This window comes from Drosophila bipectinata, chromosome 3L (genome assembly GCF_030179905.1).
Source record: "Drosophila bipectinata strain 14024-0381.07 chromosome 3L, DbipHiC1v2, whole genome shotgun sequence".
Taxonomy (NCBI): domain Eukaryota; kingdom Metazoa; phylum Arthropoda; class Insecta; order Diptera; family Drosophilidae; genus Drosophila; species Drosophila bipectinata.
Window position 1 is genome coordinate 24,648,852 of NC_091738.1, and position 27,417 is coordinate 24,676,268.

Genomic DNA, 27,417 nt, shown 5'->3' on the forward strand with positions numbered 1-27,417 from the left:
ATGAAAAGACCGTTTGGATTGAGTTTTTCGGTCAATCGGTCTTTTGCTGACTCTCTTTGTGCGAGCGTTTCTCGTTCCGCTCTTCACGCACTGCTCATTAAACGACCGAAATAAAAAGGCTCAACGAAAAGCGCTCAACAGAAAACAGAATTAAGGACAGCAAAAGTCTCTTGCTCAGAGCGAGAGCGAGAGAGTATGAACTTTTTCGGTTCTGCTCGCAACGAGAGCGCAAGAAAAAAAACGGTTGACAGTTATTTACAAGCTCTGGAAAAAACAATAAAAATAATTGTCATAGTATAATAATAAGCTGTTGTAAAAAATGTAGGTCCTTTTTTTAATTGCTGTAATAAAATATATTTTTTATTACATTCATATTTTTAAACCCCTTGTAAATTTTACTATAATTTGTTTTTTCAGTGCACCCACATGGAAAAAAAATTCTCGCACTAATGTATTGATGAATTTTTGGATTGGTATGGGAGTTTTCTCTCCCGTATGCAGAGCTTGGGCAACACTGGCGTAGACAAAAAATGTATACTGCTACCGGAAACGGTTACAATTTTTTGAAATATTTACAAAATCATCTTTAAAGTATCAGAAGTATACCTAAAAGCACCTTTATTTTTTTTGTTCTAAAAAATTTCTGAAGATTAAATATTTTTGTGACACAACTAAATAGAATAAACCCCTAATTTTTTTGTTCAGACACGATTTTATAAGTGTTCCGACATGATCGATTTTTTTCGAACACTTTCAAAAGATGAACATATTTTTGCAAGCTCTGAGAGAAACTCATCACAACCCCTTTAACCCGGACACTCCATCTCTTTACTACACGACCCTCTAGTTCTCACCAGTACAAGTAACAGCACTACTGAATTCACCCCATAACAACTACTGACGCTATGTAGGAACGAAGAAGAGGAAGAAACTATCGATCATACCTCGACCCATCCCTGCAGACTCTGAGATCATAATATCTAGCATATAAATTCTCACTCGAAAGCTCGGATGTGTCAGAGTTTAATTCAAAGTGGATTCAGAAATTTACAGAAATTTTCAAGCTTCATGGATGTTAATCCATGCGAATCTTACTGGAAGGAATAATCCATGTTAAGGTGTTGCAATAATCTGAGCACGGTCTAGCCTGTAGGGTTTCTCGTTTAAACGTACATTTGCGACCCCAGGAAATTCCCATTTAGCAAGTGAGAGATATGCCGAAATTTTCTATGTTCTAAAAATAAAGAAATATATTTTATTTATTCCGTTGTTACAATAAAAACACAAATAAAAATGTTTCTCGTAATAATCTATTAAATATATATATATTTTATTCTTATTATATTTGTTATATAAATATTATCCCTAATGCATTATATTTTGGGATTTTCGAATGTTGGTCCTCGCATAATTCCAATATCGGCATAGGGTGACGATTGAATAATGTGAAGGACCTTAAATTTCTTTAAGACAAGAAGGGAATAAAATTTTTGAGCAGCCTGAAAAATAAATTTGTTGTTAGTAAATATAAAAAATTTTAACAAGAGACGGCTTAGGCATTGGTAAATTTAAAATAAACAAGAAAGGAAAGCTAACTTCGGGCGGAGCCGGAGTTTATATACCCTTGCAGTTAAAACCGGATATATATCGCAAACATCGGATATAGTTGGCCGATCCTTATGATAACATCATAATAAAACCAATTATTTAAAATAAAAAATCTAAAAAAAAAAAGTACCAATCTTCTATCTTCAAAAATACGAAAATTGATTTTTCTACCAAATACCATTTCCGATCGTTCAGTTATATGGCAGCTATAGGATATAGACGGCCGATCCTAATGAAATTTGGTAGGTTGGATCAACTGACCAAAAATAGAATCTGTACTAAGTTTCAGCTTTCTATCTTTCTTTCTAAAAACAAGAAAGTTGGGTCATTTTCGATCGTTCAGTTATATGGCAGCTATAGGATATAGTCGGCCGATCCTTATAAAATTTGGCATGTCGTAATGTTTTGGCAAAAATAGCTCTCGTGTCAAATTTGAACGCTCTAACTCTAAAAACCGCAAAGTTATACCATTTCCGATCAATCAGTTATATGGCAGCTATAGGATATAGTCGGTCGATCCCGACCGTTCCGACTTATATACTGCGTGCAAAGGAAAGAGGGGTGTGTGCAAAGTTTCAAGACGATAGCTTTAAAACTGAGAGACTAATTCGCGTAGAAACAGACAGAAAGACGGACAGACAGACAGACGGACATGCTTATATCAACTCAGGAGGTGATCCTGATCAAGAATATATATACTTTATAGGGTCAGAGATGTCTCCTTCACTGCGTTGCACACTTTTGACCAAAATTATAATACCCTCTGCAAGGGTATAAAAATCGTTATAAAAAGGGAGTATGTGGAGTGAAAGGGGAGACTTCCGCTTATTACACATACACCAATGTTTTTTATTTTTTTTATAATATAAGAATAATTTAATTTTTTTGCGATCCAATAAATGATTGATTTGGCAAGAAAAAATCAAGATAAAATATATGTAGTCTAGAAACTAAACTTTTTTTTTTATTACCTGCTTTCTTGAGTTTCCTAATGTTAGCTGCGATAGAGTCATATTATCTTTTGCAGTTAAATGTGTTTTCACATCTATAAAAAGCTGAGCAGCTCTTTTATTTAAAACGCGCTCTTCAAACTGTTCATCCGTTTCATTTTCCATTTGCTCGTCATTTGGATTCTAAAAAAAAAGACATAACATTTTTATTTTATTTTTTTAATGATGTTATGTGTTAAAAGTTAAATGTTAATTAGAGCATAATAAACGTATATGTTTATAAGGCAACGAATGCCATGCAGAGGTTTTTAAAAATTTTGGGCCTGCCGATGGAATTTTTTTATTAACTTTTTTATCTGACCCCGATGTGGAAATACAGACTGGAAATATACTGTGTAGCTGCAAGAACACACTAAAACAAGAAAGGAAATCTAACTTCGGTCCGAACCGAAGTTGATATACCCCTGCAGTTAAAACCGGATGTGTATCGCAAAAATCGGGTATAGATGGCCGATTATTATGGCTTCGACCTTTTAAAACAGGCGGAGGCGTCCCTCTGCTTACAATCCGGCCACCTTAAATGGGGTACGGAGCTCGTGAAAATGCCAACAACTACATAGTGTCTCAAACGGGTCTATGCATAGTGTCTATGCAAATAAAGTGTTTGCATAGCACCCTCTTGGAGCTGGTTAGATGCCCCTAAATTTATAAGGGCAGAAGTAACGCCGTAGACTGCATCTTATTAGCCACATCCAAATATAACAACTCTTTCCATTCGATCACTAATAAAAGGCCGGTTGATGTTTTCCTCGCATCAACGGAAGACTTGTGGAGGGACATACCAGGCAGACTCAAAAGTGCTCAAATAGCGCCAGGGCCAAGGAGAATGCTTACGCCAGAACACGTTTTTTGAAGTAGGTACAAAAGTCCTGGTAAAGTCAAAACGAAGGCTTGGAAACTAACTTACGCCTTGATTAAGGAGAAAACTGATGAAGCACACCTGGGGACCATGGTTCTCATAAAGGAGAGGGTAGTCCACAAAGACAACCTAAAGTGACAGCTTTAAGCGATCCACTCGACTCATTTTTCTTTTAAAAACTATTTTCATTCTTTATCCACTTGGCACTTATTTTTATTCACCATTTTTCTTAGTTTACTAAATAGATTTAACTCAATTTTAAATTCAAAAAATAAAGAAATAGAAACCATTACTAAAGTGCTGGTGAAAATGAATCAGTTAACTGACACTATTAATAGTCGCACCGCGAAAAAAATAGATATTCGGTCTATCACGCAGATGTAAAAGCGGTTTTGCCAACTAGCAACAGAAAGCGCATGTACCAGAGATCTCCATGCAGGAAGAGTCGCTCATTGTGAACTCCAGGCAAGCGACTTACAACCGGTAACTCACGTAGATGAGGGTACCGCCATCATCAACGACCGGCCAGCAAAAGTGGAGTAGTCAACTAAGTTAACCGGACAAGAGTCCAATTCTTCGTGACTGGCATTTTGCTGACGCAGCTTTATGCCGGAAGCTCGTGTCCAGACGACAAACCCATCACATTTGAGTGCCCGCTGAGAGCCGCTGACTTTATCGACTAATCCCGAGACCAGCGATACGGACCAGCCAATCCCGCAATATTTCCGCGCGACATATTTTACGTGAAATTGGATCTCTCTAACTCTAAAAACACCAAAGTTCAGTTCATCAATCAATCAGTCACATCAATCAGTTATATGGCAGCTATAGGACATAGTCGGCCGATCCGACTTATATACTGCGTGCAAAGGAAAGAAGGGTGTGTGCAAAGTTTCAAGACGATAGATTTAAAACTGAGAGACTAGTTTGCGTAGAAACAGACAGACGGACGGACAGATGGACGGACAGACGGACATGCTTATATCAACTCAGGAAGTGATCTTGATCAAGAATATATGTATATACTTTATAGGGTCGGAGATGTCTCCTTGACTGCACACTTTTGACCAAAATTATTATACCCTCTGCAAGTGTATTAAAATCGTTTAATAGTTATTTACAAGCAATCAATACAATGTAACCAATTTGAGAAGGTAAAAACGGTCAAAGATCTTGTAAAAATGATGAGGCAACCGGATTCTTCAGCACTTACATAATAACTTCAGCAATTTGACTACTGATTTTTAAGTCTGAAATCTATCATAACTATCTGGAATGCAAATTTCCCAGCAGCAGACAAACCGCTAAATCTAGGTAAGGGGACCAATTTGTTGGTTAGAATGAACCCAAGGATAGGAAAAATTATGCATAGAAATTTGTAATTTTGTAAAAGTTTGTAAATAAAGATTTTAAAAATGTCTTACCTGAACAACATAATTTGATACTTCATAGTTATTCCAATCCTTTGAAGTAATGTTTGTATTTTTATCAAACAAATTTTCAACCATTAGTGGTCTGTCTAAAGATTCTTTCAATATAGAACTTATTTGGTCGGAAGGTGGATGGGGAACATTGTCAAGGTCGCAAAAACTTGTATGCTGCGGAGTAACTTGACCGTGATCCAATCCTGCAGGGGTTGAGTCTCCGTGATTAAAATCATCATCATGATTTGAATTCCTTGGAGTTAACGGAATTTCATTTATTGATGAAAACTGTTCCATATCGTTGAAAGGTAATAACTCAGGACTACGAATATTATCAAATATATTTGTATCATTTTGGCAAGAAATACTTTCATGATCCTTAGTTGCAATATCCAATGATAAGACAGATAGACCCAATGACTTTTGATGTTCTCTTACGGCTTCAGGAGCTTCCCAGCTTTGAATAAGTGTATCTGCTACATGGTCAGAAATTATATTCGTACTAAGTTCATTCTTTCTTTTTCGTCCTTTTTTATTGAAAATAATTAATGATGTTTCGTTTTCTTGTGCACAAAATTCTAGCGCAAGGATTTCAAGAGGCGCAACACATGTAAAGTCCTCCAATACTGTCGAATGTGAAAACAATTGCCTATTATAGTTATTTAGTAATGACCTCGCTGGTATAGACCTTGATGGTAGGGAAAAAAGCTTTTCGACCCCTCCTGTTTCTTTCCAATACATTAGCCTGAAAACAAAACTTATGTTATTACATTTTGTAAAAAAAAAAAAAAATCGAACAATACCTTTTTGTGGGTGGAGCCAAATCAAGAGTTGTTAAAATATCAGACGTATCAGCTAATTGAGCCTTCATTTCTTCTCCAGAAATATTCTTCACTTCATCAATAATAAGTTTTCTTTTACGTTTGGCTCTTGTAACGCCTTTGTAAATTGTTGCGTCAATAGGCGCTAATGCAAATCCTTCATCCTCAGTTTGAACTGTCTCATTCAATGGCACATTAATAGAAACATCGGCATTGTCACTAGCAGTATTTTCTAAAAAAAAAAAAAAAAAAAAAAAACAAAATGTAAGTTTTATTATTTATTACGCTGAAAAAAAAATTGTATAACATACCTCCTTTATCATAAACAATAGAAGGAGCAGGAGATGTTGCAGGAGAAGGAATGTTATTAAAATTATCAACAACTTCATCGTCAGAATTATCAGCATCATGAGTTTCGGCTGTTTCTTTAATTCCGTGATCAGGTGGTTGTGGCAACTCTCCAAATAAATCGTCTTCAAAAAGTTCCGGCTCTAAAATTATTTTTAAGAAAATTTTACATAAATAAAAATTTAAATACAATTTTAAAACATAAAATCGGAGATTTTTATACCCACTCGTGGTGCAGCACAAGAAGGAAAAAAACGGGAAGTAAGAAACTATCTCAATCTAAGAAAATTAAGGTATATTCTTGATATATTCTCCTCCCGCACCCAAGTATAACCTATTTCGGTAGCGCCAGTTCAAGAAAGAATTTTAAAAAGGTTTTGATGCCAACGTTTTTTGTCGGTAATTTATATCTAAGAATTCATAGCAACACAAAAGTATGCAACAGAATATTTTTTTTTTTAGAATCTATCAGGGTTGCCTTTACAAAATATGTTGACTTAAAATTCGCTTAAATATCACTTTAGGGTGCGAAACAAGACTGGGTTTAGTGATTTCCCATTCTCCAACAATATTGTCATCAATCAATCACTATTATTGGCAATCAATCTAGAGCTGGGGTACCCAAGCCCTGCACACGGCAGAGCAAGCTTTCGGTTTTTTTTTTTTTTTTTTTTTTTTTTTTTTTTTTTTTTTTGTTATTAGTCCTCTTGGGAGCTTAGGGCCTCTACAAGGGCTCTCCACCTAACTTTTTTTTTTTTTTTTTTTTTTTTTTTATTTTATTTTTCCGCTGTTTTTTGCTTTATTGTGTCCCAGCTGATGTTCTTCCGGGATATTTCTAGGAAATGGGGTTTGGTTGTTTTCTTCTCTTCTTGTATTAGTTTCGTTAATCAGTTGTTATTCGGTTGATCCGGTGATTAGCCAGGTGCAACCTATCCCAGAGGTGGGGCTGCCACCTGTCGATATCTGGGAATACCGTTTTTCGACCTCACATGTTTAGTAGCATCGGAAAAGAGACCACTAAGCATAATGAAGCCGAAAAACTTTGGAGGTCATGATTGCCATGAGTGGGGTTCCAACCCACGACCCAACGCTTAGCGTGCAGCTACACTACCCACTAGGCTATGGGCCCCAAACTTTCTTACTCATACAAAAATTCACCATACATTTGTGTGAAAATATTTTTGAGCAATTCATGTCGATACACTGATGCAAAATATTATGGTAAACTTCACAAGGGGGTTTAAAATAAATATAATTCTATTTAAAAACACAGTTTAAATATTTTGCAATTAAAAAAAAAAAGGAAATCTAACTTAGGGTCAATCGATCAGCAAACGAATAATCATGTATATGGCAGCTATAGGATATAGTCATCCGTTCTCACTTTTATACTGCGTGCAAAGAAAAACTTAGAGATAGCTTTTAAAACTTAGAGATAGCTTTAAAACTGAGAGATTAGTTTTCGTAGAAACAGATAGACCGGCATGCTCATATCAATTTAAGAGGTGATCCTGATCAAGAATATATATACTTTATAGGGTCGGAGACGTTTTCTTCACTGCGTTGCACACTTTTGACCAAAATAACAATATCCTCTGCCAGATTATAAAAAGGTCTTCACTTTTTATAAAAGCCATTTATTATTCTATGAGAAATATTGCATAGCTTCTTACAAAAAAAAAATGTTCTACGAAGAGGAATTTCATCGCTTTAAGTCGACAGTTTGGCAGAAAAAAAAGGAAAGGAAAAAAAAAAATTTCGCACTAAAAAAAATTTTCACAAAAATTGGGTTTTTTTCGTGGAAAATATAGATAGGGTGGGTGGGGGTGTGGTGGGTTTCCTAACAGAAAGAAACACATGGTTTGACAAGAAAATTATTGGCGTTTTTTAATATCTTTAAATGTTAACGGATTTAACCGGAAAGAATTTAAATTTAAAATATTTCATATACAGTCGAATCAGTGGGACTTGTAGTAAGTTCGTGTGTCTATTAAAGGAATTAACCTTAATATTTACACTGGGTTATGGAGTGTTTAGTCCTCTTCATTGGAAACCCCTCATTCCCAACGAAAATCGTCAAAATTTAAAATCGAGAATGGGGGGGGTCCCCTTAAGGTTTTAAAAAATCGATTTTTTTTTTTTAATTTAATTCGAACTTGTAACTATTCAAGAATGTTCCCTGAAAATTTCAAGTAAAAATTTCAAAAACTCTTAAAGATATAGCCGATTTATGGTGGAAGCCTCAGGCGACGGCGAGAGCCATCTCAAAACTTTAAACGCGTTTTTCTCGAAACAGTGTTTTTACGACTGGCGCATGAGGTTACTCAAAAACTATTAATCCAATCGGTTCCAAATTTTAACACGTTATTCTATACATATATAGCTCTCGTATGAACTAGGATAAATCGAATCGGTGAAGATCTTCCTTACTTTTTAACTCGATTTGTGGCTGAAAAAAATGGAAATTTCCAAAAAAAAAATTTCAAAGGTCCACCATTTTGTTAATTTTTGAGCGAAGTTAATAATCCTAGTTCATACGAGAGCCAAACATGTACTTTTTCTAATCCCGTTGGAATTTTTGGATTCAGATGTTCCAGTGAGCGGAAATCACATGCGCCGCCGAAAAGAAGGGCTTTTCTTTGATCACAAAAAACAACAACAAAAACAAAACAAAAAAAAATTCTGTGAAATGATTTTCTTCCTTTTTGTGTCGTAATATATGTAAGCACAGTTACAACCCTAAAAAATAATTTATGTTCATTTGCCAGCCCATTGAAAATCGTCAAAATTTAAAATCGAGAATGGGGGGGGTCCCCTTAAATGAATGTAGTCTTATCTTGAAAGATAAGACATCTAGGACATCTTGAAAATATGAAATAAAATTTTTGATAAAATACAAATATTTAATTTATCTGGCTGCAACGTAAACGCATATTGACAATTTTATTTTATCAAGCCTTTAAAACGTCCGACATATTCATTTTTCTCTGGTTTTTGAGAGCGGTGAGGGAACTGACCTAGGGCTGTAACAAAATAAAAAAATTGTGTGAAAAATCTCTTTTGGTTTACTGATATTATTTAAGGGGTTATATACAGTTGTGATACATGAAAAAATCGATTTTTTTTTATTGCATATTCTTTAAGTATATTTTATTGGGAATACTCTTACAAAAATTCATAACGATCGGAGCATTAGAACCGAAGCTGTAGCTATTTATAGCGCACTATCTGCATATAAAACTTGAACAAACTTGAAACTTTAAACGCGATTATCTCAGAATCTTTTTTTTGGGAAATTACCTTTGCGGTGGACACGATTACTAAAAAACTACTAATCCGATCAACACCAAATTTTGACCAATTATTTATTATGATATTAGCTAGTCCGTGAACGAGGGATTTTCAATTTTTTTGAAAACTCCTTTTTTAAAGCACAAAAAACGAAAATCTTATACGTTGAAAAAGTACATTTTTTGTTAAAAACGTCGCCATTTTTTTTTTTTACAAAATTTTTAAAAATCCCTCGTTCACGGACTAGACAATACAATATACTAACTAAACTTTTTTGAATTTTGGATTTCGGATGAACCGTTTTCGAGAAATCTTATCCACCGCAAGACACCATCGAAAAAAGACGATCAGGGAATTCGGCTATAACATTTTTGTTATGTAATATTTTTTTATGAAAAAATTTAATTAAATACCCGGAAACATGTACTAAACAACGTCGGTAAAACATTTTTCATAAAAATTTTCTATGGTGTCAAAAAAAAATCGATAAAAATCCTTATTTTTGCGCGGTACAACTGTATATAACCCCTTAAGGCCATGTGATCGTTGGCCCCATAGTAAGGGGCCCCCGTCTTTACTTCGTTCTTAACCCCTCAGTCTATCATTACATATGTACATATGTATATGGCCCAAACCATTTGAATCAAAGTTGATCTAATAAATTAACTCCCACCCCAAAATCAAACAGAATTTACTTGGGAATAGTGAACATTAAGGGGTTATATACAGTTGTGATAGATGAAAAAATCGATTTTTTTATTGCGTATTCTTTAAGTATATACTGTTGAGAATACTCTCACAAAAATTCATAACGATCGGATCATTAGAAAGGAAGTTGTAGCTATTTATAGCGCACTACCTGCACGAAAAACTCGAACAAACTTGAAACTTTAAACGCGATTATCTCAGAATCTTGATTTTTCGAAATTACCTTTGCGGTGGACATGATTTCTAAAAAAGTACTAATCCAATCAACTCCAAATTTTGACCACTTATTTATTTTTTTTGAAAACTCCTTTTTTAAAGCATAAAAATGGAAAATCTTATACCTTGAAAAAGTACATTTTTTGTTAAAACCGTCGCTATTTTTATACCCTTGCAGAGGGTATTATAATTTTGTCCAAAAGTGTGCAACGCAGTGAAGGAGACATCTCCGACCCTATAAAGTATATATATTCTTGATCAGGATCACCTCCTGAGTTGATATGAGCATGTCCGTCTGTCCGTCTGTCCTTCTTTCCGTCTGTCCGTCTGTCCTTCTTTCCGTCTGTCCTTCTTTGCGTCTGTCCGTCTGTCCGTCTGTCTGTTTCTACGCGAACTAGTCTCTCAGTTTTAAAGCTATCGACTTGAAACTTTGCACACACCCTTCTTTTCTTTGCACGCAGTATATAAGTCGGAACGACCGGGATCGGTCGACTATATCCTATAGCTGCCATATAACTGATTGATCGGAAATGGTATAACTTTGGTGTTTTTAGAGTTAGAGAGTTCAAATTTGACATGAGAGCTATCTTTGGCAAAAAATTACGACGTGCCAAATTTCATAAGGATCAGCCGACTATATCCTATAGCTGCCATATAACTGAACGATCGGAAATGACCCAACTTGCGTGTTTTTAAAAATAGAAAGCTGGAATTTAATACAGATTCTATTTTTGGTCAGTTCATCTAACCTACCAAATTTCATTAGGATCGGCCAACTATATCCGATGTTTGCGATATATATCCGGTTTTAACTGCAAGGGTATATCAACTTCGGCTCCGACCGAAGTTAGCTTTCCTTTCTTGTTTTTTAATCAAAATTTTTTAAAATCCCTCGTTCACGGACTTGACAGTACAATACCAGCTACATTTTTTTGAATTTTGGATTTCAGACGAACCCTTTTTGGGATATCATGTCCACCGCAAGACACCATCGAAAAAAGACGATCCGGGAATTCGGCAATAACATTATTATTATGTAATATTTTTTATGAAAAAATTTAATTAAGTACCCAGAAACATGTACTAAACAACGTCGGTAAAACATTTTTCATAAATACTTTAAAAAAAAATAGTGTAAAAAAAAAAATCGATAAAATTCCATTTTTTTTGCGCAGTACAACTGTATATAACCCCTTAATTGCAGCTACCCGAAAACGTTTGGTAACTTAACGCGGACCTTTTAGCATCAATCCTGCGCCACACTCATCCATCCAAATCCAGGACTAGTTTCTATTAAGCAGACAAATTTAAATGCAATGAGAGAGGAAAAATCACATCAATGGAAAATAAAAGTATGGACCATCCCTTTTAACGTCCTTTTCTTTTCACTGCGCATTATGTACCCTATAAACTAAGTTTACGCAATAAGCTATAAATGGGTCATTCAATTCGGACCTACAGAGTACGTTATCCACACACAATAAAGAAGTATACTGCCAACAACTAGGCATCAAAGCCTCCTTCAGACTACCCTATTTTTTTAGGCTGCGGCTTAGGAAAGCAAGTATGTACTGCAAAAATCTATTGTTTAAATAACTAACAAATACATCGCAAAATGTGCTCGTTCAAGGAATATAAAGATCACTTTATCAAGAAAAAGAAACTATGATTGAAAAGCATTCCATATTGCCTACTTACTGCGCTCGCTCTTGTCCGAAATCTTATAGAAATGAGACTTGCAGAAATAAGAAACAATGATGACTACAATAAATATGTCGCAAGAAAATAAAGGACAAACACATATGCCCAGCAGACAGATCAAATAAAGGATGCCGAAGTTGCACCATTATAAAATTAAAACAAAAAAGGACGGCTATAATTGAGTTTCGCGACTAAATTTTACCCGGTACTCATCTCTTCCACCCACAATTTAACTAACCTATAATGTTTAAACTTTAACAGTATGGATTCCCAGAAAAATAATTTTTTCAATAATTTCGCGATTGGGCGAAAAAAGACCAAATCCCCACTACTTCCTACGTCATTACTACCGATTTAGTAGGGATGTGTATAACTCTAAAAATTTATTTAGCTAAATTTTGATATTTAGGTATAGTTTAGCCCTTGCAACAGTTTGGAATCAAAAAATGTTTTAAAAATATTAAGGAACGGCTCTACAACGTGATTTTTGTTTTGGAGACAGAAGTGATTGATTGAAATTTTGAACTCTAAAAATCGGCAGATTTTTCAAAACAGCTTCCTGTACTGTTGCTAAAAACAATTCGCAATTTGTAGGGGCGGGAGGGAATGTACTAGGAGGGCACTACTATAATATACCCTTGTACTCTACGAGTACCGGGTGTAAAAATTAAAAATACCTGGACCAGGAGAAGGCCAGAATTCACAATACTTGCATATTTAATTTGTTACAAGGTGTCAGCCTCTAAAATAATAACAAATTAAGGGGCCCATTAAGACCCGCTCTACTATCTCTTCATAGCAATTTAATATAAGTCCGGTGTACATAGCTAACTTTTGGCTGCCTTAAGGCTTTAGATCAGTGGTCGGCACCCCAATACATTGATATGATTTTACCGCATTAGTGTTAGTAACGAATAGCAGAAAGTAGGCTGTAAGCATGACGTTTCACACATGCATACTGTGTGTGTGTGGCAGAGCTTGGGCAGAGAAATTTCCTATGCCCCCGAGATAGGGCCGTGCCGACCTCTGCTTTAGATATACTCTTTGGATAATGCATTGACCATGGTTTTAGTTTTGGAACTTCCCAAACACAAACATCCATAAAGCACAATATACGCCCATACCTGTGACTTCCCCTGGTGCACCCTGAATACATCTTAGTAATAAATATTCAAATCTCAATAGACTCTAAATTTTTTTAAGATTAACTAATTTAAAAAAATGATTAAAAAAAGTATAAAACACAAGACTTTTAGAAAAATGGCCGATCCCGGCCGTTCCTTCTTACATATATACTGCTTCCAGAGAAGATAAGACTGTGTGAAAAGTCAGACAGAAAGACAAACGGACATAATCCGTCTCGGATTCGTCTCGAGAGGTGATCCTGATAAAGAGTATGTATACTCGGAGATGACTTATTCTTAAGTGCACACTTTCGACATTTAAATGGATGTAAATATTTTTATGAAAGAATTTATAAATTTTCAAAATGGAAATAAATTTTTTATTTTAAAATTTTTAAATATAATCATTTTTTTTTAACTTTAAAATGGCAGAAAAATTTTTGTTTACGATTACGATAGTTTTCTATCTAAATACTCTTTTCAAAACCATTGGCAGACAAAAATAGGTTTTTCATATTTGCAATAATTGCAATATATTTTATTTTGAAATGTAAATTTACACTTACGTCCAAAAGAATCTCCAAAACCATCACCATCTAATCGATGCTCGGATAACTCTGTCGGATCTTCGGTTGGTTGCGGATCCAATGACTCTATATTTTCTAGACATGCGGAATCAAAAAGTTTATCCTAAAAGACAAAATACAAAATTTAAAAACAATGTTAACAAACTTGATTATATAAGGGGCTCATATTGAAGCCGTTTTTAATGTTATTTTGTGAATTTGTGCCTTTGGCCCATCAAAAGATAGAAAATTTAATTTTGTACCTTATTTTTTTAACACATATTTAATTATACATGTAATAACAATATTTTTTCGAAAAAAACGACACATTGAGAAAAAAACAGGAAAAATAGGATGAACAAATTTAAAAAAGGATAGAAAAAAGGACAAAAAGTTTGTTCACAGAAATTGTATTTTTTATTATTTATTAGTTATAGTTATAATTATGACAACATAATTTGTGGCGACGTAATCCGAATATGAAGAAAGTATACAGCTGTGTTCATAAAAATAGCAGTGCTCATGACACATGTCATGAAAAAAAAATGTTTAAGATCGATTAATTGTAGTATAAACGCCAAAATGGGACAAAATTGGTATACATACACATAATATATTTATTTTTAATTATGTTCACATTTGTTTCAGTCTAGTTACTCCATTTATTTCGAAAATATAGATAATATCAAAATAATATCGACAAAATTTTCATTTGCTATTGTTCATAATAATAGCAGTGTTACCAAAAAAAACTAAAAAATTCATCAAATCTTAAAAAAAACTTTAAAAAAATAACAAAAATGATAAATATAAACTAATATTTTGTCGTAAAGCCTTGTGCATAAGAAAGCACTACTTTTTTGAGTATGTCGACATAGACGTCTTGGTCCATGATCCCATCGATCATATGTATGGGACCACGCCGCTTTACGAAAAACAAGCCCATATCAATATTTTAGGGCCACCGTGCATAACGGTCTTAAAAGTGTGGTTGGGTGGTTCTCAGTGTTTTGGGGTCGTCGGACATACTGTCTGGAGCCTGTCCCACCAAACGAGACCAGTTTGGACTCATCTATCCAAAGAATATTGCGCCATTTCGTTACTGGCCAGTTCAAATGGCTTTTGGCAAACTCCAATCGAGCTTGGATATGCCTTTTACCAAGTAATGGCACCTTTTGGGAGCTTCTCGCATTTAAATTTTCATTTACTAATCGACGGCGAATGGTGACGTCGCTGATCTACAACTTTAGCTCCTCTTTTACATCCCTAGAAGATACAAAAGGATTCGCTTTGCTGAAGCGCGCTTTCATTCGGCCCTCAATATCGGTGGTTTTTCGTTTGGACCCACGTGTTTCGGCCTTCCCCTCATAATTAATGGCATTGGATACCATTTTGGCAGAACAATTTACCAAATCTTGGATTTTTTATGGGGTTTTCCCAGCTTCCTAAGCTGAACTATGACATTCCTCTCTTCCTTTGAACCTCTCTTCCTTTTACAAAAATAATCACCAAGCGATCAACTAACTAAAAGGAAAATGCAAAAATTACCGTTCTTTTACTACGTTGCTACTGCACTGCTATTATTATGAACACAGCTGTACATGGCCAAAATGGCATTAAATGTATTTACCTCTAAACGGTTCCTAATTTTGGTTTTCATTAAGTTTACTTGGCTTAAAACTCTCTCTACCTCAGCATTTGGCCATGGCAATGAAAGCAGGCTGAGAGCAAACCACCATGTCACCATGTCCTCATAGAGGTTGCCTGCAATCCCGATACATCTTCATTTCTGACCAAAATTTTGAAGTATTTTCAATATTTTCCCAAATTATTTTGATTTGAATCTCAGAATGTATTGAAAATATATTTAAAATAGGCAATTAATATTAATATTAGTTAATAAGAACTTTTGCTTTAAATCCTTTATTTAATATAAAATGCACTATTTTAGTGCCCATTCAAACTTTTGAATTAACGAAAAATGAAATAAAAAAACGCTCATTGGTTTTTTCTGCTCACGCAATACATTGATATGATTTTAACGCATTATTTATACATTTATGTGTGTGTGTTGCCGAGCTCGGGTAGAGAAATTTCATATGCCCGAGAGATAGTTTCGTGCTGACTACTGGTATCAACGTAAGAAACGTCATTCTCGCAGCCTACTTTCTGCTATTCATTACTAATACTTATGCATTAAAGACATATTAATGTACTGTGTCAACCACTGCACTATGGGGAACTCGACCAGTTTTTGTGACGAAAACCCATTTTCTGAAAGTCGGAAAATTAAAATAAGTTTCAGTGTAACGCATTGCAAATTCACCAATCTTCAGTCGTGCATAATAAAAAATTAAATTTTTGTTCGAATGAATGTAATTTAAAATACCACTTTTTGACTTGCGAGAATTTTTCATTTGTAGGACATTAGCTTAATTTGGCAAACACAGATTTGTTTGCGAAGTGGTTCGAAGCAAAAAGAAAAGTCGCAAAAGAGAATGCTGTCTTTCATTTTATTAAAGATTCCATCTCAGGAGTGAATTTTGAAGAGTACAGCGATATCGTAGACCAAGCGAGAAAAAAATTGTTCTACCGCTTGACGAAAATGTGGAAGAGGTGCTCTTCTAATTTCAGTTGCGTCGGAATCACACAGTTTGGCTAAATTCAAAAACTGTTATAAATGCGAAGGGCAATATATCTCTCAGAAGGCACGCTGCAGAGTCTCGTAGTCCAGACGTATTTCAGCGAGCTACAGATACTTCTGATCCGATCATTTCGCCAGTGAATTTGGTTAGAAGAATACAGCGACAGAAGAAAATATGTCTTCCATTAGAGGTTTTGGACCTATTAGAGGGCTCGGCTCATCAAATCCCGATGACACCACGGCGGGTGAGGATGAAAGCTCCTGATTCTTTCAAATTCAATAATCTTTCAATATACTTCAATATAATATTGAGTTGGAGATCGAAGAGCTAGACTTTTTCTAACAGGGAAAATATATGTCTTCTCATACTCAATGTAACAGTGAAAATACACTTATAAAATGACCTATCAGAGGTTGTGGTATCTATCACATTTTTTCTCCCAAGCGCTAGTAAAATTACACAAAATGATACCATTTCTTGTAAGTTGTACCGACAAAGAAAATGGCGACAAAGACCGAAAAAACGACAAAAATTAGAAAAGTCAGTTTAGGAATTTTTAAGAGCAAAAATGACCGAAAAACTGTTTTTTAACAATAACTTGAAAATTTGGGGGTGTACAAAATTGCTTTGACCCATTTTTTGTATGTACTCAAACAGCCCCACAACCTCTGATAGGTTATTTTATAAGTGTATTTAATATTTTTTTTAATGCTTTACATGGACTTTCTTTTTAGAACTGTATACATTGTTAAAGGCGTGCCACGCCCAATATTTTCTATGATATATCAAAAAAAAAAGTCAAATATCTTGCTCCGATATTGAGTTATTAATTTATGTCACAAAAACTGGTCTCCTAAACTGCCTAATCAAATATAAAAAAATTAAAAAGCATCTTAAGCTAACTTAGGGCGGAGCCGAAGTTGATATACCCTTGCACTTTAAACGAATTAACGAGCCCTGGTGGCAAATAAACAATAAATTAAAAGAAATTAAGCTGCTACCTGGGCCCCGCCGGGGCAAAAGACTTCCGGCAAAAAGGGGGCCCCAAATTTACTTGTTGCCCCAGGGCCCCCGAGGCTCTAGCTACGGCCCTGGACATGACGCATGACTTGCTTTGTTGTTCTTTATTTACCCACTGCTCAGAGCCATTCATATGAACGCCTTTCCGTGTATGTGCGCTTTCAATATAAAGGCTCATGACTGAACCATTCAGTCAGCATAGGAGCTGTAGAAAGTATTCGATCGACTCAAAATCGGGGGGTGAGGAGCTAGTTTGAGCTTCACTGGCGAAGCCTAATATTTCGGCCCTGAAGAATTAAATACGATAGAACCCGAACAGCTTAGGAGCTTAATCGACGCTGCCGTCAGCAGAACCCTGGCAAATCAGACGCACATGCAGCCCAGGTTGGGGAGGTGCGTGATTCACCACAAAATTCCGCAAATCGGGCGCCACAAGCTAGAGCCTATGACGAAATTCAGATTTTAGATAACTTCCAATGCAACGAGCCATTGGATGCTGTGAACTGCTTCCCAGAATTCTCGGGTTTAACAGAATCATATATCTCCTGGAGACAAGCGGCCTTCGCTGCCTCAAAAGTTACAATGCACTTCGGTTTAAAAGCCCAAATTTATGGCTTAATGTTATTATTATATATATTTTTTTTTGTGAAATAATCTAATTTTGCCTAATTTGGATTATTTTGAATGTTCAATGACTGCTTAATTGAATGGGCTGTCCTGTCTCCACCCAGTAAAGTTGCTGCAAAGAAGATTCATTGGCCAAAGCGATTTTTATAATCGTAATTCAACCTGATGCATCAAAAACAAATCAAATAAATAATTTGTTGTTCGTCATTAAGTAGTGGAATATTGCGTCCGCCAAGTAGCATCTCTCGGCCTGCATTGTCTTGGTCTTCAATATCAAGACCACATTTTTTATAGTACCGAATCTGTCCCCATTTGACGGAATTATTGGCTTCGACCTTTTAAAACAGGCGGAGGCGCCCCTTGCTTACAATCCGGCCACCTTAAATGGGGTACGGAGCTCGTGAAAATGCCAACAACTACATAGTGTCTCAAACGGTTCTATGCATAGTGTCTATGCAAATAAAATGTTTGCATAGCACCCTCTTGGAGCTGGTTAGATGTCCCAAAATTTATAAGGGCAGAAGTAACGCCGTAGACTGCATCTTATTAGCCACATCCAAATATAACAACTCATTCCATTCGATCACTAATAAAAGGCCGGTTGATGTTTTCCTCGCATCAACGGAAGACTTGTGGAGGGACATACCAGGCAGACTCAAAAGTGCTCAAATAGCGCCAGGGCCAAGGATAATGCTTACGCCAGAACACGTTTTTTGAAGTAGGCTAATGATTTATTAAATTCTGATCTAAAAAAAGAGGGCTACGACCCCAAAATTCTTAAGCATTTCATTTTCAAGACTGGAATTATTTTTCAAATTCCAATTAAATTTAGTACTGACGATTTAAAAGAATTTATTTTATCACCAGTGCCCATTCACGAAATCATTAGAGTTAATAGAAAAAATGAAAACAAAGAATTTATCCCCACGTCCAGGGTTAAGATTATTTTTGAAGGTTCCCAGAATCCAGAGGAAATTGATATCCTTTATACAAAGGTTAAAGTGGAATCTTATGTTCCTTTTAGCCAATGTTTTAGGTGCTTCAGATTTGGGTATTTTGCTGCACTGTAAGCAGACTGAAGAGAAGTGTCGCAATTGTTCCCTTTCTCATCCAAGAGAAGAGACATGTACGACACTTAAATGTATAAACTGCCACTTCTCCCACACCGCTACCACCCTTGAATGTCCGGCACGGAAAAGATCTGCCCCAACAATTCTGCCACCCCGGTTTTGCAGGGTAACACCAAATTAGCTGCTGAATCTATTCACAAATATTTACCCTACAACAAAATAGCTAAAAATTATAAAAACAAGTCCATCGAAGGTAGAAAGTCGCAAGATGTCCAACTGGAAACAAATTATTAAAGACCATGAAATATGTCTTGAGGAAAGATTTGTTCCTCTTCAAGGGGCTCCTCTTTCCAACCATCCGGCTGATTCTAGCTCTTTCCCACCTTCAGCCAGTTCTTATCAGAACTCAGCCTTAAAAAAAGATGAGATTACATTATTACTCAGGTAATACCAGATCTTATCTCGAATCCTTAAAGGATATTATAGGCAAAGCCAACTCTGAAATCGATATTAAAAAATTAAAAATAATCTTTCATCATGATTAAGCCTATAAAAATACTTGAGTATAACTTCTCAAAGCTTAACTTCTCAAAATAACAAACAGTTGTTGGAACTTTTTCTAGTTAATAATAATATTGACATTGCCATTCTTTCTAAAATTTGGGTAGTAGATAATGCCATGTGTAGTCTAGCAAACTATAATTTCATTTGCAAGCCTCGTGAGGATGGTTATGGGGGACTTAAAATCTTAAGTCTTAACTCAAAAATCGAATCTATGGGTATATCAACTAAAAACCTTATGCACAACTTTAACATATTCAGCGTCTATGCCCCACCTAATTTGAGCATAAATGATTTTAAAGCAGGGCTCAAGGAAACTATGTCTATAGCTGCTAAACTCAATGGTCGTTAGTGGTGGGCGATATTAATGCCAAATCGCCCATATGGGGCAGCCTCATTCAGGACAACAAAGGTATGGCAGTGGAGGAAGTACTTTTATCCACAGTTTTTTTTTGTATTAACGAAAAAAACTTAACGAAAACTGTGTTTTGTATTCTCGCACCTATTCCACTAACCCTACTTCCAGTTCAGCTCCTGACGTTTCCTTTGTTAAGGGGAGGTTCTTTTGGATTTTTCCGAAAATTAAGCAAACTTTGAGAATGGATTGCGGGAAAATGAAAAGACATACGAAACTTATGCTTTTAAACTTTTGATTCGTTGTTTATTAAGGGGGGAAATACAATTAAAAATTTATTTTTTTCGAAAACTTTTTTTTATCTTAATGTACTCTAAATATGTCTGGGAATAAGCCTTTAAAAGCATAAAGCTGTCCGGTACTTATTTTCAAAGTAATACGCAATTTAGTGAGTGCGTGTCAGTGGTAAACAGGGTTGTTGGTTTTTGAAAAAATATCGTCTTGATGATATTTGCTGTGAAAAAAATATCAATCGGCAATATTCAGAAACATCACCAAAAAAAATCGATATATCGAGTATTTTCGATATTTTTAATAGTCAGCTAAAACTGAAAAAAGGTTATTTTTAAATTTAAAAAAAGGTTTTAATATGTGTTGTCATCCGCCATGAACTGCAAACAAGACATATTTTTTATTTAAAAAGTGAATTGAAAAAACAACAAATATTTATACCCACTCTCAAGCAACTTTTATTTAAGTTCTTTGAAATAAAAAATAACAAAATTATTAAGGACATTGTATTCAAATTTATTTATAAAAAAACATAATATAAAAAAAAAGTTTTAAAAAAATTAATTCATGAAATATGTTCTAAATAATGCTAATTACTTAATTTTCGTATTTAATGCTCCTAATTACTCTAAATTACAAAAAAAATCTTTCTTCAATGATTTTAAAAAAACTCTTTCGGTTATATGCTGGTATGTCATTCGACTACGGGAGTCACAGACAACACATTTAATGGCAGAAGCCAACCGTTCAGATGGAACCGAACTTCCAGGCGTGATAAGATAACTTAATGCCAATTTCTGGCTTAGGAGTGACCAAACATAAAATATCGGAAATACCAACTCAAAAATATTATTATCGACTATTTTTGCCCAAAAAATATTCCGATAATAATATTTTTTTAAGAGAAAATATATCGATATATTGATATTTTGATATATTTCCGACATCCCTAGTGGTAAACTTTAGTGAGTGGTAAACTTTAAACGCTTCTACTGAAAAGTCGTGTTTTCAAAGTCGCCGTGCAATGTACAGGTCAGAGATTTCATTTCAATCGAATGCGGTTTTTTTCTTTATGTTTGAAATGAAATTCTCCACAACATGAATTAAAGGATTTTTTTTAATTATTTGTTATAACATGTTTTTTTGACGAACTAAGTCGAAAAAAAGTGTTTTTTTTTTTAATTTTTTTCAATTTCAAATTTTTTGATGGAAAAACCATTTTTTTACATATGAAATAATTCATGTTGTGCGCTGTACCTCTAAGTTTAATGCCCAGTTGCTGTTTTTTGTTTTAGACGTGATCCTGAGCCTGGAGACTGCACGGCGCAAAGTTTATCCCCCAAAACACGACTCCACATTATTGATCATAAATGGGCTTAGTTACAATATTTTTCGAAAAACTTGACTGATTTTCATTGCCCAATAATTTCCTAATAACATGCAAAAAGAATCGCTAAGATTCATTCAATTCCCTACTTGCAATTCACTCCCAAAGATAGGCCTCATTTTAGGCCTTTTAATTGTATTTCCCCCCTTAACGATTAAAAAAAATATTCAATATTCAGGAAATTCTAAATGGCGGCTTCTAAATGGCGGATCTCGTAGACCTCTATTTTTCTGCTTTGTCGAGTGTAGGGCCGCTGGTAGTGAACTTAAATTAGAAATGTATATAATTTATTAAAATTGATGGAATTTCCTATGCCTTATACCTAACGACAATTAATTTTGGTAAAAATAAACCAATTTCATGGACGTTTAAAAAAAAAATTGACATTTTTTCTCTTTTTTTTTACTTTGATCTCGTTTAAAAATTATAAATAAACAATTTTTTATGGCAATTTTAGGTATAAGACATACAAAAAAGTATGTACTTTTAAACATTTTTTGAATGAAATCGGATCAATAGAACGAGCCCTGTGCGCGACAAGAGCTTTAAAAACATGGTTCCGAGAAAAACACGTTTAAAGTTTTTAGAAATTTTGCCTTTAGATAGCTTTCTTGTTATCATGGGTATGTTTGAAACGCTCTAGCTTAAGAAATACGCGTCGTATCGAAATATCCCTTGGCACGTATATTCTACACATATGTAACTTTCATTTTATTAAAAAAAAAAAATCGATTTTTTCAAAAAAAAATCCAAAAGAACCTCCCCTTAATACAAATTCCCTTTCTCCTATTTGGACTACTGCAAACTCTAAAATCTCCAACAGTAACCATTTTCCAATAATTATTGAGTTATTAAATGTTCCTTCCACTATCACCTTACATAAAACCTTAACGGAAAAAGTCATAAAAGATTTTTCCAAAATTAATATTAGCTCTCTTGACAGTTTATGTAGCGCAGCTAAGGACATAATAAAAAAAAAACACTATAAATCTCAATAAAAATAATAAATATGTTCCAAAAAAGTACTGGGATAATACTTGTGAATGGCTTTTTAGATTAAGGAATGCATGCAGACAAAAATATTATAAAACCAATTAACATCCGATTAAATTGACATCCGATGCAGTATTGTATCTAGAGTCAAATAAAAAACTAAATAATTATTTTTATAAAGTTCGCAAAGAAAACAGCTAACCAGCTCCAAGAAGGTGCTATGCAAATACTTTATTTGCCCGTTTGAGACACTATGTAGTTGTTGGCATTTTCACGAGCTCCGTAACCCATTTAAGGTGGCCGGATTGTAAGCAGAGGAACGCCTCCGCCTGTTTTAAAAGGTCGAAGCCATAATAATCGGCCATCTATACCCGATTTTTGCGATACACATCCGGTTTTAACTGCAGGGGTATATCAACTTCGGTTCGGACCGAAGTTAGATTTCCTTTCTTGTTTTAGTGTGTTCTTGCAGCTACACAGTATATTTCCAGTCTGTATTTCCACATCGGGGTCAGATAAAAAAGTTAATAAAAAAATTCCATCGGCAGGCCCAAAATTTTTAAAAACCTCTTCATGGCATTCGTTGCCTTATAAACATATACGTTTATTATGCTCTAATTTACATTTAACTTTTAACACATAACATCATTAAAAAAATAAAATAAAAATGTTATTCTTTTTTTTAGAATCCAAATGACGAGCAAATGGAAAATGAAACGGATGAACAGTTTGAAGAGCGCGTTTTAAATAAAAGAGCTGCTCAGCTTTTTATAGATGTGAAAACACATTTAACTGCAAAAGATAATATGACTCTATCGCAGCTAACATTAGGAAACTCAAGAAAGCAGGTAATAAAACAAAGTTTAGTTTCTAGACTACATATATTTTATCTTGATTTTTTCTTGCCAAATCGATCATTTATTGGATCGCAAAAAAATTAAATTATTCTTATATTATAAAAAAAATAAAAAACATTGATGTATGTGTAATAAGCGGAAGTCTCCCCTTTCACTCCGCATACTCCCTTTTTATAACGATTTTTATACCCTTGCAGACGGTATTATAATTTTGGTCAAAAGTGTGCTATCGTCTTGAAACTTTGCACACACTCTTCTTTCCTTTGCACGCAGTATATAAGTCGGAACGGCCCGGATCGGCCGACTATGTCCTATAGCTGCCATATAACTGAACGATCGGAAATTACCCAACTTTCGTGTTTTTGAAGATAGAAAGCTGGAATTTAGTACAGATTCTATTTTTGGTCAGTTGATCCAACCTACCAAATTTCATAAGGACCGGCCGACTATATCCTATAGCTGACATATAACTGAACGATCGGAAATGGTTTTTGGTAGAAATATGAACTGAATATGGATCTTTTTGAAGAAAGTCGTTGAGGACTTTTTTTTCGATTTTGTTATTATAATAAATTGGGTTATATTATCATATTCTCATATGGATCGGCCAACTTTATCCGATGTTTGCGATATATATCCGGTTTCAACTGCAAGGGTATATAAACTTCGGCTCCGCCCGAAGTTAGCTTTCCTTTCTTGTTTTTTATAAATTTTATTACAAAGTAATAACACAGAGTAAAACGTTTGTCGAACACCTATAACAAAGATGGCATTGAAAGACATCTCGTTTTTATGGGTCCTCCAAAAATCGGCCGATTTGGATGAAATTTGTTTCAACAGATATGAAACATCTGTTTGAAACAACATAAAAATGTCTGAAATGAGAAGGAACAAGCTCCTAACACTAAAGGATGCTTCTTCGGCTATCAACAAGAATTTAGCGAATGGACTGCTAGAAAAACGCTGCGACACATCGGATATATTGCAAGTGTGAAAAAAAAACCTGCATTATCCGATAAAAATTTTACAACGCGATTGAATTTTGCAAGGGCACACAAAAATTGGACCGTTGACGATTGAACGTGTTATCTGGTCTGACGAGACTAAATTTTACACTTTTCAGTCTGGAAAGCAATATTGCTGGTGTAGACCTAAAGATCGAATCCAATGATACCATGTAAAACAAACTGTAAAACGTGGTGGTAGAAGTATTATGGCTTGGGGATGCTTCACATGGTGGCATGTTGGCCCTCTACAGTTAATAGAAGGTATTAGAAAGAGGACTACCTAAAAAACTTGCAGACCAATCTTTCCAATTTTATTTAAAAATGTGGTTAATCCGAAAAAGAAATGGGTTTTCAACAAGATGGGGATCCGAAGCACACCTCGAAAATTGTTAAGAATGGTTTGGAAGGCAACCTTAGAAATTAATGGAATGCCCAGCACAAAGTCCCGTCCTCAATCCGATTGAAAATCTTTGGTCAATCATGAAAAGACGGCTCAGGCAGTACGAAACAGGTCCATCAAACAGGAGCAACCTTTGGGAGCGTGTTGTAGCTGAATGGATACGTTTTCCTAAAGATATAAGAGAAATTTTGGTAGATAACATGCCTGGCCGCTGAAGTCATCTCAAATAATCTTCTTTGGACAAAATAATAATATTATTTTGGAAATTAAAACTCTTTGATACGTGCAAAATTGAGTTTATGTGGGTTTTTTTCGTTTTTAATTAATGTCTCCTCGAATTCATCTGCATCATCATAGTTTTTTTTCGAGTTTATTAAAAATTAAATAATTAATAGAAAACAAAAAAAATTTTTGGTTGTGTGAATATGAATTTATGGGTGACGAAAGTCGTGAACATACACTTAATTTTGCTCGCCACTGTATGTTTATATATTATGGGGTCAGAGATGATTCCTTTTCTAGGTTAAATTACACGAATTGTATTCTACGCGTACCGGGTATAAATTAAAAGTTTTGAGCTGTCCCTAAAATTAGAATCGAGGTAAGAAAATATCCCTTCCTAACAAGAATTAATTACGTTATATTGATTAATAAAATCAAATTCTAACAAAATAATGTACTTCTTTATGCTAACCTACAAATTTTATAAATAAATTATAAATTTATAAATTTTATAAATTTTTACAAATATAATTAGACCATAAGCATAGTACATACACTGATATTTGAAGTCAAAGAACCGCGCATCACTTCTGGAGTCTCCGATTCAAAGCCGATGTCACCAAAACCGTCATCCTGCAAGGAAAGTGACAAGCTGCCGTAATCTTCTCTCATTGTTATTTCGTCAGCTCTGGATTGATTAATAGAGAATTGAGCTTCAATATCAATATCATTTAGCTCGGGCAACGCTGTATCAAAATCATGAAAAACTTCTGGAAGTGTTATGGCATTAACATTCGCTTCCCTATGTCCTTCAGGTAGGTCAACCATCCCTGGGCGAAATGCCATCTAGAAAATTCATATTTAGATGAAAACATATAAAAATAAATGTTAAAATAAACAAACCTTAATCTTGACAAATGCTTCATTGCAATCTGCCAATAAGTATTTCGCCTTTCTCGAATAGATTCGTACAACACCCAATAACAAGTGGCCAGATGTCCTTAGCGCCAATTTTACTTTCGGCTGCAAAATGCCTTCCACAGACTTCTCTATGTTAGTTTCAAAAACATGGGCTTTTGTTATTTTTTTATCCCAATGCGCAGCTAACCAAACCCTGGCCAAAGGACCTTTCTTAGCCAATATAATATGTTCATAAAACATTTTAATTTATACGAAAATGGTTGTTTATAAAAATTGATATTGCTTCCATATCCTCGATTATAGAAATAATCGATAGCACAGAACCATCATGGTTAAGATAGCTACACAATAATATAAAACTAACTTTTTATCCTCAGATCGACAAAAGAGGTTTTTCAGCTGGGAGTGTGAACAAGATGAAAATAGGTGCACAACAGTAAAGCCACACAGGACTCAAACTGAAAAAAAACTCAAACAAAAATTTACTGCATCTGCATAATTTAAGCATCTCTCACACCAAAGAGTATATATCGCAGCGGCAGCGGCACGATTAAACTGTGTTATGTTTTCCGCGCCAAAATCGCAGGTGTGTACCCACTGCTACTGCGAAGTTAATAATTAGTTAAAATCTGCTTCTCGTATTACATTATTATAATTATATTGTAATTTAACTGTAAACACGGCAAAAATTGAACACATGCATCACATGTAACGTCATTAGCACAGACATGAGCCAATTTCATGAGCGGCGAGCGGAAAAACGCTGAAAAACAGCTTGCGCAATTGTGGAAAAAAAACGCTGCAATTTGCAGTCAAATCGAATTTGTTCATGAATTCCGCTGAAAATTATAGATCTAATTGGATTTCTAAAATCTTGTTTCGTTTGAGCAGTATAAGTTTTAAATTAATATTTTTGTACCCCCAAATAAATTATGGGTGTAGAATATACATTATATGAATATAATGTAAAATTGATTGAATCGCATTTCAAAAATTAAAAGACTCTTATTTTTACCTTTTACAAGTAACATTAACATTGATTTTTATATATGAATATATAAATATTTTATAAGTATTTACGTATGTTTTCATCCGGTTTTTTGCAAAAATACATTCGGAATATTTATGTATTTTTTTTATATTGTTAATAACGGTTTGGTGAATCATGCTTATTTTTTTTTCAGTCATACGGCATCTACCTTGTCTGTCTCTCTCGATCAATTCAGAAATTTGGTCGAAGTTCTCTCCAGTGTTGCCAGGTATTGAGCTCGCAAATAGGCTAGATTTTGGGTAAAAATAGGCTAGAATAGGCTAAAATTCAGAAAAATGTCTGAAAAATAAGCTATATATTCAAATCTAATAATATCTACCACATTAATGAAATG

The 27,417-nt window shown here is 34.6% G+C and overlaps 1 protein-coding gene across 1 annotated transcript; it reads right to left on the reverse strand.

The window, feature by feature from the left end:
* Positions 1 to 1,296: 1,296 nt before the first annotated feature.
* vtd (RAD21 cohesin complex component verthandi) lies at positions 1,297 to 26,349 on the reverse strand. The gene is made up of 8 exons (XM_043212085.2): positions 26,015 to 26,349; positions 25,667 to 25,957; positions 13,677 to 13,800; positions 6,034 to 6,213; positions 5,705 to 5,954; positions 4,902 to 5,646; positions 2,580 to 2,741; positions 1,297 to 1,499 (listed from the first exon to the last, which is right to left on the reverse strand). The coding sequence occupies exons 1-8, from the start codon at positions 26,270 to 26,272 to the stop codon at positions 1,374 to 1,376; spliced, it is 2,136 nt and encodes a 711-aa protein (XP_043068020.1). The 5' UTR covers positions 26,273 to 26,349; the 3' UTR covers positions 1,297 to 1,373.
* Between the last annotated feature and the right edge of the window lie 1,068 nt (positions 26,350 to 27,417).

Excerpts from the sequence above, each read along its gene's own strand:
- vtd (XM_043212085.2), bottom strand. The coding sequence starts at position 26,272 with ATGTTTTATGAACATATTATATTGGCTAAGAAAGGTCCTTTGGCCAGG. Across the intron at positions 25,958-26,014 it reads AAGCATTTGTCAAGATTAAG|ATGGCATTTCGCCCAGGGAT; the intron begins GTTTGTTTATTT and ends TGAATTTTCTAG. Across the intron at positions 13,801-25,666 it reads CTTTGACTTCAAATATCAGT|GATAAACTTTTTGATTCCGC; the intron begins GTATGTACTATG and ends TTTGTCTTTTAG.